General features: G+C 41.5%; 1 protein-coding gene across 2 annotated transcripts in view; it reads right to left on the bottom strand.

Moving 5' to 3' along the window:
* Positions 1 to 2,591: 2,591 nt before the first annotated feature.
* The window catches only part of LOC140576826 (AP-1 complex subunit sigma-2), a 46,064-nt gene continuing 33,510 nt past the window's right edge, over positions 2,592 to 15,145 (bottom strand). For both annotated transcript variants that reach the window (XM_072696460.1, XM_072696461.1), the window contains one exon: positions 2,592 to 5,614. In XM_072696460.1, the coding sequence (XP_072552561.1) occupies positions 5,559 to 5,614 (56 nt within the window). In that variant the 3' untranslated portion in view covers positions 2,592 to 5,558. The remainder of the gene's footprint in view (positions 5,615 to 15,145) is intronic.

The raw sequence follows: 15,145 nt of genomic DNA, 5'->3' as shown, positions 1-15,145 counted from the left end.
ACATGGTTCTCTATTGTAAACATGGTTCTCTACTATAAGCATGGTTCTCCATTGTAAACATGGTTCTCCACTGTAAACATGGTTCTCTATTGTAAACATGGTTCTCTACTGTAAACATGGTTCACTATTGTAAACATGGTTCTCTATTGTAAACATGGTTCTCTACTGTAAACATGGTTCTCTATTGTAAACATGGATCTCTATTATAAACATGGTTCTCTATTGTAAACATGGTTCTCTACTGTAAACATGGTTCACTATTATAAACATGGTTCTCTACTGTAAACATGGTTCACTATTATAAACATGGTTCTCTATTGTAAACATGGTTCACTATTATAAACATGGTTCTCCATTATAAACATGGTTCTCTATTGTAAACATGGTTCTCCATTATAAACATGGATCTCTATTATAAACATGGATCTCTATTATAAACATGGTTCTCTATTGTAAACATGGTTCTCCATTATAAACATGGATCTCTATTATAAACATGGTTCTCTATTGTAAACATGGTTCTCTACTGTAAACATGGTTCACTATTATAAACATGGTTCTCTACTGTAAACATGGTTCACTATTGTAAACATGGTTCTCCATTATAAACATGGATCTCTACTGTAAACATGGTTCTCCATTGTAAACATGGTTCTCTATTATAAACATGGATCTCTATTGTAAACATGGATCTCTACTGTAAACATGGTTCTCTATTGTAAACATGGTTCTCTATTGTAAACATGGTTCTCCATTGTAAACATGGTTCTCTATTATAAACATGGATCTCTATTATAAACATGGTTCTCTATTGTAAACATGGTTCTCCATTATAAACATGGATCTCTATTATAAACATGGTTCTCTATTGTAAACATGGTTCACTATTATAAACATGGTTCTCCATTATAAACATGGTTCTCTATTGTAAACATGGTTCTCCATTATAAACATGGATCTCTATTATAAACATGGTTCTCTATTGTAAACATGGTTCTCTACTGTAAACATGGTTCACTATTATAAACATGGTTCTCTATTGTAAACATGGTTCTCCATTGTAAACATGGATCTCTATTGTAAACATGGTTCTCTACTGTAAACATGGTTCACTATTTTAAACATGGTTCTCCATTATAAACATGGTTCTCTATTGTAAACATGGTTCTCTACTGTAAACATGGTTCACTATTTTAAACATGGTTCTCCATTATAAACATGGTTCTCTATTGTAAACATGGTTCTCTACTGTAAACATGGTTCTCTATTGTAAACATGGTTCTCTATTGTAAACATGGATCTCTATTATAAACATGGTTCTCCATTATAAACATGGTTCTCTATTATAAACATGGTTCTCTATTGTAAACATGGTTCTCCATTGTAAACATGGATCTCTATTGTAAACATGGATCCACAAATGGTTCTTCTATGGAATCGCTCACAGAACCTTTTGACTGATTAGCTACTTATTAGCTATAAATAAATAAACAATCCACTTCTGGAGTATTCAGATGTGGTCTGAAGTTCTGAAGGTAAACAAAGCTTGCTGGTCCAAATCCTGAGTCTGCCATCAGCAGCCGAAGCCGGAGAGAGCACAATTGTCCTTGCTTCCTCCGGGTGGATTAATAGCGATCGTTGTCTCCCCACATCACTTCAGTGTGATGCTGGCCGGCACGGACATCAGCTAGTCGATGCATCAGAGCTGGGTACCCGACGATTTCCTCAGAACGCGTTGGTTGCCTGGTGACGTTGCATTGACGGCAGTGTGAAAAGCCACTCGCCACTCGCCTCCACCATGTCAGTCAATGTCAGTGCAGTGCTGAGAATGACCCACCACCCAAATACTGCCTACCTGCTCTGTGGTGGTCAGTCCTGTGGGGGCCTTGGCATTGAAGAACAAACAGGGGGAAAGGAGGCTGATAACAGAGTCTGCAGGGAAACAGATGGACACAGTCTGGACTTATAGAACTACACAGTGCTCCTATGTGGGAAGTGGAGCTGTGTACACTGTATGTGCCATATTTTAACGATCTTTTGGCGTGCCATCAACCGTGCACCGTGCAGCTGGATTTAGGGGGCGTGTCTGTGCGTCTTTGCTATCGTAGTGTCGGGAAAAGTTCGCCTTGCTCGCCTCGAAATGCTCAAAAGTCAGGTACTAAGTCTCTTAATTAATCATGGGTGTGTTTTGGGCGTGTAATAAACCAATCAGTCTCTCGACGCTCCCTTTAAGAGCCAGGTGCGGTCTGTCTGACCTTGGCGGGTTGCTATTTCAGTGGTGTAAAGCGTAGGGGGGTGTACGAGCGTCAGGCTGCACCTGCCTGTGTTGACAATTCACTGCCGAGATACACAGCAGTACTCCAGAAACTGACCTGAACACCCCTCATTTCGAGACCACCGCACCCATCAGCGTAGATATATTTGCAAGCAGTGTTGCTGTTTAAGCGATGCAGGTGGAAGGCGTGAAAATAGACTGTTGGCGGGGTGGAAGATAGCAACGAGCATTGCGACGTGCCTTGCGCAGGGTGTAAGATGGGGTCCTGTGTTTTGGTGTATTTGTGTTAATGAAAAAAGAAGGAGCCCAACCCACATTTAAATGTCTGTAAACAAATTTTATTCCATTTTGAGCAACAAACACTGCAGTACTGGCTTCACTTTGAACAACACAGCAACATGTTCCTCCGTGGAGGGACGGACGGGTGAGGGTGCTACCGAGTGAAGGAAGGATCCATTGGAGCGGACAGGAAAGGCTACTTCTAATGAGAGTAGAGCGAAAATCACAGCATCACAGTTTTATATTGGAGGCCGATGGCGTAGAGAATACATGAGCTTCGTCCTTCTCTCTCTCTCTCTCTAATTGTTTTGTTGTTGTCATAAATATACTCAGAAATAAAGCCTAAGCTAAACGCAGTAAATTAGGCTAATGTGCAATACAGCACTTCAAAGCCGAGGAGTTCAGAACAGTGTCAGCGTCGGTTGACTATCACTTATCAGTAGTTGAACACAGTGGATCATCGTAGGAGAATAGGTCATAGGTCATAGGTCAGGGCATTGAAGTCCGTGCTTCTTGTTTGTGCTTTCTGCTCCAGCTGCCAGACCCAGCAGGCCCGTGGGAAGTGAGCTGAACTGAGATACTGATGGCGATCGTCCTACGTGAATGGAAACCAAAGCGAAAGGTAACATAAAGGAGCGAGAACTCTTTGGTTTAGTGAATTAATCCCTTTCACTGGCTTTCTTTGACCAATCAAGAGGAGCTCTGTCGCATGCTCTTCTCAATGCTCTTCTCGATGCTCTTCTCGATGCTCTTCTTGATGCTCTTCTCGATGTTCGAGCCTTTTTTAGGATTTAAACTTCTTGTTAGTTTCATCTTCCCGTTAAATTGAGGGCCTTTCGTGTGCTTTCCAACAGTAACTAACACTTCTGCCCGACATTTAAGACTATGTCAATGATATGTCTGGTAGCTCAATAGCATCAAGCTTTTAAATAGTGAGCAGGGCTGGGGGCCGTTCTACAAAGCAGCACTTTCTCTGGTGGCCAGAAAATGTAAATTGGAATGCCACCAACATCCAGTTTTCTATTAAGCAGAAGTGATTATTTAACTTTTCATTTATTTAGCTTTCTTCCTTTTTATTTTGTTTACTTTTTATTATTTATATTCTTATTATTTAAATTTTAGTTGCATTTATTACTTTTATTTACTTCAGTTTCATTTTAGTTTTATTGTCTGATCTTATATTTTCTTATAAATTTGATTATTTGGTTGGTTCTTTTAAAATCTTACTTAGACCTATTTTCTTAAGGTTAACTTTATTTAATTTATTTAGTTTTATTATCATTTTATTATTATGTTTTCCTTAATGCCCCACCAAATTTAAACGTCTGTACGATGTCGAGTTTTCAAGGATATATGACTTATTTATTTTTTTGTGTGATTCTTTTAAATTTTACTTAGACCTATTTTCTTAAGGTTAATTTAATTTAATTTATTTAGTTTTATTATAATTTTATTATTATGTTTTCCTGTCTTACTAATTCATTCTTAATTAGACCACTTTATATCAGTTATGCTTATTTTTACAATCTTTTTCATTTACTCTATACCTCCATTTCTTTTAATCTAGGGTGACAAAAATTCAGTGTCAGGACGTCTACTTAACTTTATTTTAATGTAGAAGAGTGACAATAACTGGCGTTGATGTTTTGCTGGAATTAAGTTGTGATGTTAAATAACCAAAATGTCTTCTAAACGTCATTAATATTTTGACGTAAAATGCAACAACATCTGCTTAACTTCAGAATAACGCTGAGCTTGATATGAATCTAGTGTTGGGTTTCAACAGAAATGTTAATTCCCCACCAAATTTAAACTTCTGTACGATGTTGGGTTTTCAGGGTTATCCAACTTTAATTTCCAACCAATATTCAACGTCTGTACAATGTCGGGTTTTCGGGGATATATGACTTTGATTTCCCACCAAAATTCAACGTCTGTACGACGTCGTGTTTTCAGGGATATCCGATCTTAATGCCCCACCTATTTTTTATGTCTGTATGATATCGGGTATTCAGTGATATCCAACTTTAATTTCCCACCAAAATTCAACGTTTCTACGATGTCGGGTTTTCGGGGATATCCAAACTTAATGTCCCACCAAATTCAAACGTCTGTACGATGTCGGGTTTTCAGGGATATCCGACTTTAATTTACCACCAAAATTCAACGTCTGTACGATGTCGGGTTTTCAGGGATATCCGACTTTAATTTCCCACCAAAATTCAACGTCTGTACGATGTCGTGTTTTCAGGGATATCCAAACTTAATGCCCCACCAAATTCAAACGTCTGTACGATGTCGGGTTTTCAGGGATATCCGACTTTAATTTACCACCAAAATTCAACGTCTGTACGATGTCGGGTTTTCAGGGATATCCAAACTTAATGCCCCACCAAATTCAAACGTCTGTACAATGTCAGGTTTTCAGGGATATCCGACCTTAATGCCCCACCAAATTTTAATGTCTGTACGATGTCATCTTTAATTTCCCACCAAAATGTAACGTCTGTACAACGTTGGGTTTTTGATTTTCTTGGACGTCCGGTGCCGGTGCCCGGTGAAGTCGTCAAATTGAAGTCCTGGCTGCTGGGATTGGACAGTATTGACTCTAATCTGGCCAAGAGAGAAATCCTGCTTTGCGAAATAACGTGGCTTTATAAAAACGACTGACTGTTATTATTATTATTATTATTGTTTTTGTTGCTGTTATTGTGGACGAATACAGAGGCGTGCGTAAACGTGAGTATACTGACCTGGTATATTAAGGCTGAGTTATCATGACCCATAATAATGATGATGATGCAGTTTCCCAATAACTCTGTACAGTGCTACATTGTGCAGGTGGTTTTAAGCACACAGATACAGAACCAAAAAACGAACAAACAAAAAAACAACATGACCATGAACACACGAAGGTGTATGTGTGTATGTGTGTGCTACATCTTCAAGCAGACAGAGAGACAGTAGGTGTGTGTGTGTATGTGTGTGTGGGGTGGGTGCGTCCTCAGCTGTTTAGGTGAGTCCGATCTCCTCCAGAACACTGCGAGGGGTCTCTGCTTCCTGAGGAGGGTGAAAGGAACAGCAGCTCTAATCATTATCTCTCACACGCTGCGCACCAGGGCTGTGTCCCAATACACCACTGTGCAGTTCAGCACAGCACCTCCACACGGGACTACGGGCCAGAAGCGTGGAAGCAAGCAGGGGTTCTTTTTCAATTAGCTGAAGCAGCAGAACCACCATGTTCCAGTGCAGGAAAACAGAGGCACTCCTAGACGTCCCCTGCCTTGATCCTTAGTGGCTTTCTAATTCTTAAAGGGTGGAAGAAAAGTTTCAGCAGCCCTACACTGTAAAAGGTATGCGACCCATGAGGAACCTTTGGAGGTTCTTCAGTGGAGGAACCTCTTAAGGTGCTTTGAGAACCTTTCAAGGAACCTTTTTCTTCTTCAAAGCAGAAGAAGAGTTTCCTCCATAGTTTGAAACTGAAGAACCTCCAAAAGTTCCTTAAAGTCGCTGCACTTTTAACAGTATAGAACCCTGACAGGTGCATCAGTACTGTGGTACTATGTCCAAACCTTCTTTTTGTAAGTTCTACGATGAAGAACTACCCAGCTATCGAGCAACGGCCTCTTCACATTAGGAATGGTCTGCTAAACAATGTTACAATGTCACACCAAACACTTGGAAGGAAGAAAAACATCTTAACTTCCGATGTAAAAAGATTGGAATCCAAGTGATTTTGGAGCATTTCTATTGGTCCATTCATTCAGTATGTAAAAAACAACTTCCAGATTCCCAATATGTTAATATTTTCACCCTTTAAACAGCCTGTAGGGTCCGCCGGGGGGCCGAAAGCGTTATTACAAACCTCTATTACCTAAGAATAGCCCCACCAGTTGGCACCAGTTAAAGTCCCTGCAGTTACTGAGTAATACACCTTAGTGTGTAATAAGCCTTTCTACATTAAGGGTTAAAAAACTGGAGCTGCAAGTTTTATATCTGACAGTGATATTATTTCATTAATAACTAATTACTGTAATTAATGTACTGTTGCAGTCTGATGCTTGTTTGAAAGGTAGTTATAATTCCACCAAGGCCTCATTTTTTCGAGGAATTCGAGAATGTGTGTCCTTGTTCATTTGTACTAAACAATATGGCACTTGATTTAAACCTATGAGGACTACAGTACTAGTCTTGGCCCATTTGTAAGTTTTGGTTTTCTAGTACGTCCCACGCCTTTAATGATGGAAACGGGGAGGGCTGAACTCGGTAGGCTTTTGGGCTGGAGTTCGGTGCTGCTTCTAGTTAATGCGTGAAGCTGAAGCCCCAGAGATGAGAAATGCTGAATAAAAGGAGGAGACGGGGAGGTGGAGGGTTTAAATTAGCTCGAGGTGGTGATGGAGTGAGACTGAGGGTTTAAATGTGGCTAAGTGGGAGGAGTTTGGGGGTGTGGGCCACCTCCCAAAACTAAGCTATGACATAACTCCACTTGAAAAATTCATTAAATTAATTAAATATATGTATTATTATATTATATATTATTATTATATGTATTATATATATATATATATATATATATATATATATATATATATATATATATATATATCTTTATTTTTTGTTTTCGAAACAATTTGGAACGTAATTTAAGTATTAATTGTGTTATACTTGTATTATATATGTTTGGTATGTTCTTCTACAGGTGAGGATAAAAGGTTACATCTCAATACATTGCGTAAACGTTTACTACAACAGTATGGGGGTGAATTGGGGACATTGGGAGGACGCCAGAAAAGACGTCCAGTATACCCTTTGTGGGACCCTACAAAATAACGTTCTTACGTTCTAACTTTCGGAGAACATCCTGAGGACGTGATTTTGTTAGTTAGCTACTTTGATCAACCCTATTTAGATGGTAAGGGTGAATGAGGGGAACCTACTGTGGGGTAAAAAAACCTCCGATGAATTTTGGGCCACGACCTAAAGGACAGCAAAAAATTTGGAGAAACAAGAAAACAAAAATAAAATGACCCAAACAGACATACAAGGTTTTTACTCCAATAGTGAGTATATACTTTTGGGTATCTACTTGTGTTCCCATAGCAATCAAACCTGTTTATTATCTAGTGTAACTGAAGACGTCGCCTCAGAAACCTGGTTTATAACTCACTCACGTTTAGCAGGCTGAAGATTCTCCACAAGGGGGCGCTATTGGTACTCTCAGTGTGTGAGAGTCATGTGATACGATACACTTTTCAGGTGAACAGAGGGCTTTAGGCTCAGCAGTTCTGATTTATTTACTCATTATTCACGTCCGGGAGGACCTGCCGGATGGCTAGGCTATCACTACAGCTTCAGTGAAGCTCTGCAGGAGAATTCTGCTGCAGATATTAGCTCATCTTCCCGTGTTTACCTTCACAAAGTTAGCTCTGCTTCCAAACGTTGGCCCGGAAAGTGTTCTACTCTTATATAGAGAAGGTGACATTGGTGTCCTCTCCTGCTGTTTCACACCATCTAATTATGACTCGTTCACTCTGACATCCCATAATTCTCCGAGATGCAATTTTATGAAGCCTACTCCCACTTTGTTCCAAATTAGACTGGCTGCCTTGGAAAAGTGCCAGACTACGGCTGCCTCAGATGGTTGGGATATTGGACAGAGAGAGCTCAATTGCCACGGATCCGGAAAAGAAAGGAAAACACTACCGTTCAAAAATCGGGGGTTGCGGTTTGAGATCAATGTTTTTATGATAAAAATCAGATACATTTCTACAGTACAAAATTCTAATGACTTCATAGGCTTCGAATAATTAGTGGGAGGCTTCTGAGGCTGTCAGATGATTGGAGAAGCAGCTTGACCACACCAGAGTCTACTAAATCTGCCTGAAAATCCAGCGGTTCTCTCTAAAGGTTCTCTTGTTCTGTCAGACCTTAATGTTAACCTTCATGGTGGTTGGTGTGGCGCAACAGATAAAACCACTAGCTGCCAGTGAGCTATTACACCATGTGGGAGACCAGGGTTCGATTCACAGTCTGGATGACCATATGCTGCGCTACACCAATAGGAGTCCCTGGGCAAGACTCCTTACACTACATTGGCCCACCTGTGTTATACGAGTCACCTTATAAGTCGCTCTGGATAAGAGCGTCAGCTAAATGCAGTAAATGTAAATATTCGATCCCAGTGGTGGTATTTGCCGTGACTGGTTCCTGGATAGTAGGGTCCCACCTGTGGGATTTGAGTGTTTTGCCGTGGAACGTTTACTTTCGAATGTGGTGCAACAAGCAGCTTAGTTTCTCCTGGTTAACCTCACCAGTCTTTCCACAACATACAGCGCATCCTTAAAATGCTGCCACCTGCAATCGGTCTTAATGAAAGAAGCCATTCATTTGAGCTCCACAGGTCTTAAACCCTCTGGGGACACATGTTGATATATTGAATTTTCTTAATTTCTTAAGATTTTGAATACATTTGTATTCATTCCTAAGCGCTTTGCTAACTCGCTAAGCTGTTTTCACAATGAATGTCTGACTCGCTACGCTTGCTGCTCAGCTGCTGTCCACACCACTTGTGGTATGCGCGATAAAGTGGGAGGCGCTCTCTTTAGTGAGGGAGGGTCTGAATATGTGTACCGGCCAGCTGGAGACAGCTTGTTAGCTTGCACGTTTTTTTAATTTTATTTCAGAGGCTACCTTTTCTTAGCTAGTGTCAACGCTGGTATCCACGAACCTGGAAGACCAACTTGGGCCGACACCTGCTTCCATGCTAGACCTTTTATGATAGGTCAGGATAGGGTTTCAGACCTTCCCCAGGTTTTGTATAGCTTTTGTTCAGAACTAGCCTTTACACCACTGCTCTCCTATTGGTCACACTGAGACTCTGATGTGGCTAATGGTCACATGGTGGTCTTGGTCAGACTGCTGAATAATCATTTTAGTTTTTTTGGAGTGCTGGGCAGCTGCTTAGAGGAGTTTGGATAGGGATTGAGAAGTCAAGACTATTTATCGAGCTGTAAAATTTGTATCCCTGTCGTTTCCTAACGATGACTGAGAACAAGACATAACCCTAACATGCTAATTAGGGTCTGAGACCTTGGTTGAGACCTTGGCGCTCGCTCAGAAAATGGAAAACATTAAGACAAAACATGCCAAGTGTGCCATAACTTTTCTACATCCCACATTTTATTCAGTTTCTATTTGCATGATGTTAAATTGAGCAAATAAACAGTAATTGCCCATCAACTCCTAACGGCAGCAAGGCTTATCACACACTAAGGTGTATTACTCAGTAACTACAGGGACTCCTGTACAAATTGCTGGGGCTATTCTTTGCATTTACATTTACAGCATTTAGCAGACGCTCTTCTCCAAAGCAACTTACAAAAGTGCTTCACTGTTTCCTCAAAAATAACCAATCAATCAAGGAGACCATAATACTCCACTCTTCGCCCAAGTACTCACGGAAGAGGAGGGTCTACAGTCTGCATTTGAAGACAGCGAGCGTTGGACTCCAAGGGCAAGTTTGTTCCACCACTTCGGTGCAGGACAGAGAAAAGCCTGGACGTTTATCTTCCGTGGATCTTAAGGGATGGTGGGTCGAGCCGTAATGGACGTTTATAATAAGAGGTTTAAGGGGATTCGTCCTAATTGTCAACAACACATCAATGTGACCAGAGTACCTAAACTTTTGCTGTACTCCGCTGTATGTAGCATTACAGGGGTACAGGGTTGCCCTACAAACCCTGGTAAGGGGAAACACTGCATTTGAGTATTGGAGCACAGCCCTGGTACATAAATTATTAATACATCTCTCTGCAATCTTCAACTAAAGGAATACTCCACCGCTCGCATCTGTCGCATGTGTTTGATTATCATCAGCAATTATGTTTCTGCAGAAAAGCCTCGACTCCAATGACTTGCAACAGGCGGCAATGTGCAGATGCTGCATTGACTAAACACAGGGAAATGACTGTCCATGGTAATCCACCACATGTTCCAGATGAGACAGAAAGAGATTAATTAGGTGGAGTGTTCCTTTAATTGGGGAAATGAGGAACAGAACACAGCCAGTCATTCTCACCAAGCCCTTTGTTCATCCACCTACCTGTGAGCTTCGCTTTAGTGACAGAAAAGAAAATCGAGTAGATTATCTTTGTTTAACCCTTTCGCAAGTACGATCCCGGGGGTGGGATCTGCTGTGGCCAGCCCCTGGGGCCGGGTAGTAGGGTCCCACCTGTGTTCTAACTTTTGAACAAAAAAGCTGCAGCTTTGTTTCTCCTGGTTAACTGAGCCTGTCTTCCCACAACATACAGCGCATCCTTAAAAAGCTGCCTCCTGAAATATGCAATCAGATGAGGCTGCCATGCTTGTTTGAGACCCTCAATGAAGTGTTTAGCCTCTCTGAGAACGGTCTGGGCGTGGTCTTAATACAGCCTTCCAGCACTGGTGAAGACAATTTGTTTCCGTTACCATGGCAACGCGCACAGCCTTGAGGCCGTGATTTTTTTACTTTGCGGTTGATTTCACAGATCTTTAGGGATTAAAGCCGCCTTAGACGGCTAGCTACACTTGCTACGTAGTGCCGGTGAGGCAGTGTATGGGTGAGCGGCAGCTTAGCGGATCTCCTCGGCTATGGTGCTGCGTCAGGACCCCCCCAGTCCGTTCCAGCACTCAGACACTTTGTACAAGTTCTGAGGTAAAGTGTAAAGGTGACGGGCGCTGGACGTGAGGGACGACAGGGCACACGGGGCCGGCCTTTCCACCAGTTGTGGCTCAAGGTTTAGCTTGCCAAGTTTGGCTTTAGCTTTAGCCTTCGTTCTACAGGTTCTTCATAAGACATACTTTGTACATTTACACTGGGGGCCCTAAAGAGCCACTTCAAGGTTTAGGTTTCCCAGGGCTTTAAGGAAGCACATTAAAATATACTTCTTAACCATCTCCTGGAGGCTCCTGGTTGGCTTCCGTTACAGCTAGCCAGAACTCACTTGCGAAAGGGTTAAAACTGCTGCAAGGTGATCCAGATGCACGCCATTCAGGTACAAGGCAAGGCAGATACACTCATAGGGAGGGGGACAATCACACACATACATGAGATCTGGGAGTGTTCTGACCAGGGTGTAACCAAGACACGGGAGTGCTGAAGTGAGCGGGGCTTTCTTGAGATGAGATTAAACAGAACGTTCTCAATTTGCCTCTGAATGGTCCAAAAATAAGTGGTGTGTGGGCATGCCACATGACTCAGGGGCGGGTGACTCAGGGATGGCGCTTATGAGTGGCGGATGGCGGAGTGAGATGTGAAACTACTACAAACCCGGTGCACACACACACGCACACACACACACATACACAAATACACGCAGTTCCACATGGACGGGCGATTAAAAGCTGTGGGAGTTACATAAGGCATGGGATGGGGACACACAGAAAACAGTTCGCACTTACTTTGGCGTCCTACACATTCACGTCAGGCACAAAGTAAAGAGAGAAGCGAGGGATGAGACTCGAAAAGCCTGCTGCTCAGTAGCTCAGAGCTGAGCCCTTCTTCAAACAGCCCCAGATGCAGAATCACAAATCACCTGTCTGGGCTCCACCCACAATCAGTGCTGCTAGGTGGGACAAGCTTTACGGAACGTAAACGGGCGACCGTCCCATTCATTCACTTCAGCTGTTCTCATAATCCCTCTAATACCCAAATTCAGGGTGCGATATTCATTTGTGATTATTTATTTATGTCAGATTAGACTAATCTGGCTAACTTGAACAGGACACTATATAAGACGTTGTTATGGTTTCATGTCACACAAAACAACCCAAATTCATTTTTACATGCCCATTTTTCAACCTTACAATAAACCTGGCCATGCCTCCATCCCTCTAAACCCTAAGCTGTTGCTTCAGTTGTTGTTCTTAATGCAAAACACCTGCATTGTTGCTGTTTAGTTTACCAGACTTTGTGGAGTCCCACAGGGCTCTATTGTAAGGCCTTTAAAAGTGGTGTAAATACAAGGGTTTCAAATATTAAAGAGGTTAAGGGTCTAAGTCAGATGCATGAAAACAAGCTCTGTTCTGATTGGCAGAAAAGAAAATCGAGTAGATTATCTTCGTTTAACCCTTTCGCAAGTACGATCCCAGGGGTGGGATCTGCCATGGCCAGCCCCTGGGTAGTAGGGTCCCACCTGTGTTCTACTGTGTTTTGACGTAGAACGTCAACCTTTGAACGTGGTGCAAAAGCAGCAGCGTTGTTTCTCCTGGTTAACTGAGCCTGTCTTGCCACAACATACAGCGCATCCTTAAAACGCTGCCTCCTGAAGTATGCAATTAGATGAGGCTGCCATGCTTGTTTGAGACCCTGGGAGCACATGTTGATATATTTCATTTTTGTGTATAATACTAAATTTGGGTGTTTTTTTAAAGTGTTTAACCTCTCTGAGAACGGTCTGGGCGTGGTCTTAATACAGCCTTCCATCACAGGCGAAGACAGTTACCAAGGCAACGCGCACAGCTTTAAAGCCAAAAAGATACGTTCGTGATTTGTTTACCCTAAGCTATTGCTTCAGTTGTTGTTCCTAATGCAAAACACCTGCATTGTTGCTGTTTAGTTTTCCAGACTCTCTGGAGTCCCACAGGGCTCTATTGTAAGACCTTTAAAAGTGGTGTAAATACAAGGATTTCAAATATTGAAGAAGTTAAGGGTCTAAGTCAGATGCATGTAAACGAGCTCTGTTCTGATTGGCTCCCCTGCCTTGTGCCACAATTTAAAATGCATGAATGGACAGAGCCAAAGTGCTGAATGTAAATTGGTTGGTTTGTGGCATTTTTAACTTAGTGTCTGTATAGATTGAACAGTAAAGGGTATGTTTTGCGATGTTTACAGACTATATTATGCTCTTAATGTTTTATTTAAATGAGGAAATGAAAAAAATGTACATGGGCCCTTAAATCCAGGTGAAAATGTGGTTGTTTCATCCTAACGGCCTTGTTGGGATTTGCTACAACTTAGTCCAACTCAGCATTCAGAAATCAGCTTTACTATTTAAGGTGACACTCTCAAAAATAAACATATATATATATATGTAACTAGTTGCTATGGTATCCCGGGTGGTTGCTATGTGGTTGCTAAGGTGTTGCTGGGTTGTTGCTGTGGCTCCCAGGTGGACCCTATGGTTTTTCTAAGGGGTATTAGGTGGTTGCTGTGGTGTTCCTAAGCGGAAGCTAGATGGGACTGCTATATTATTTTGGGCAGTTGTCACAATGTTGTTTAGTGGTTAATATGGTGTTTCTAAGTGGTTGCTAAGCAGTTGTTATGATATCCAGGTGCCAGGTTAGTTGCTTTGGTTTCTGTGGTACCCCATGCCCCACGCATCCCACAATCAGACCGAACAGTCTGGAGTCGGTCTCTCAAAGACTCCAGTTATTCTCATCTTATTAAACATCTATAACCACATAAAAAACAACATGTTAAATTACATGGGTCCAAATGAACGTTCATATGCATGTTATTACACAAGCTGCACTACTGTCATTATTACACGGATACATATTATTGTTATTACATGGATTATTAAATTATAATTATTATTACAGTTATTACAGACACTTAATAAAGTGGGACCAACAACTCAGCGTGGACAGTGCTTGTCTAGATCAGCCCAATCTGAATGGGAGCACAGGCAGCTGGCTGCTCTCCGTAACCATTGCAGTCAGCTATGGGGCGAAGAAGCCCATTTCCACATATTGATTCTCTCCTCTAGAGGCTTCCATTCTCCCTCGTCCAGGGTTTTAACATTTGGCACCAAGCGTGTGCATCTCTCGCCAATAATGCTGAATCATTCATGGCCACTGAGCCCTGCAGCTCCCCGCTGCATTAAAGACAAGCCCATTAAAGGGGCTTCAGAACCTTGGGGGGGGGGGGCACTGGCACACAGTGAAGGGGAGGGTATAGCTGTCTATATATATATATATATATATATATATATATATATATATATATATATATATATATATATATATATATACATATATACATATACACACACACACATATATATATATATATATATATATATATATATGACCATGGCTTGATATCTACATTCTGCAGAGCTCTTTTAAAGGAACAGCTCCACAAAAACGCATGAGGATGGTTCAGGGTGGCTGTTACTGCTGTGTTCAGCAAAAGGACAAATTCTTATACATTATTACAAGGGTCAGAAACTATGTATGCAAAAGTACATTTGCTTCTAGGGGTTCCTTGAGCTATGCCATAGAAGAATCACTTTTGGTTTCATCCTATCCTGGCCAGCAACATCAACAGACGTTCTGGTAACTGGTTGGGTGTAGACTGTAATGCCAGGTGACCAAAATTCAAGTCAGAACAACGTCTAACGTCTAAACGTCACATGCCGACATTATACTGTGTAATACTATAATGTCTGATGAAATTCAGATTTATGTTAACGTCCACAAAACATGAAATTCTAACCTTGTTAGACTTTGATATGCTGTTGCTTTTAAGTTATGGTGTAAAATTACCAAACTTCAACATCTATAGCATAGCAACCACCTAATAACCCCTAAGAAACACCATAGCCTCCA

This window comes from Salminus brasiliensis, chromosome 14 (assembly GCF_030463535.1).
Source record: "Salminus brasiliensis chromosome 14, fSalBra1.hap2, whole genome shotgun sequence".
NCBI lineage: Eukaryota > Metazoa > Chordata > Actinopteri > Characiformes > Bryconidae > Salminus > Salminus brasiliensis.
Note: the sequence above shows the minus strand (reverse complement) of the source record. Positions and strands in the feature narration are given on the sequence as shown.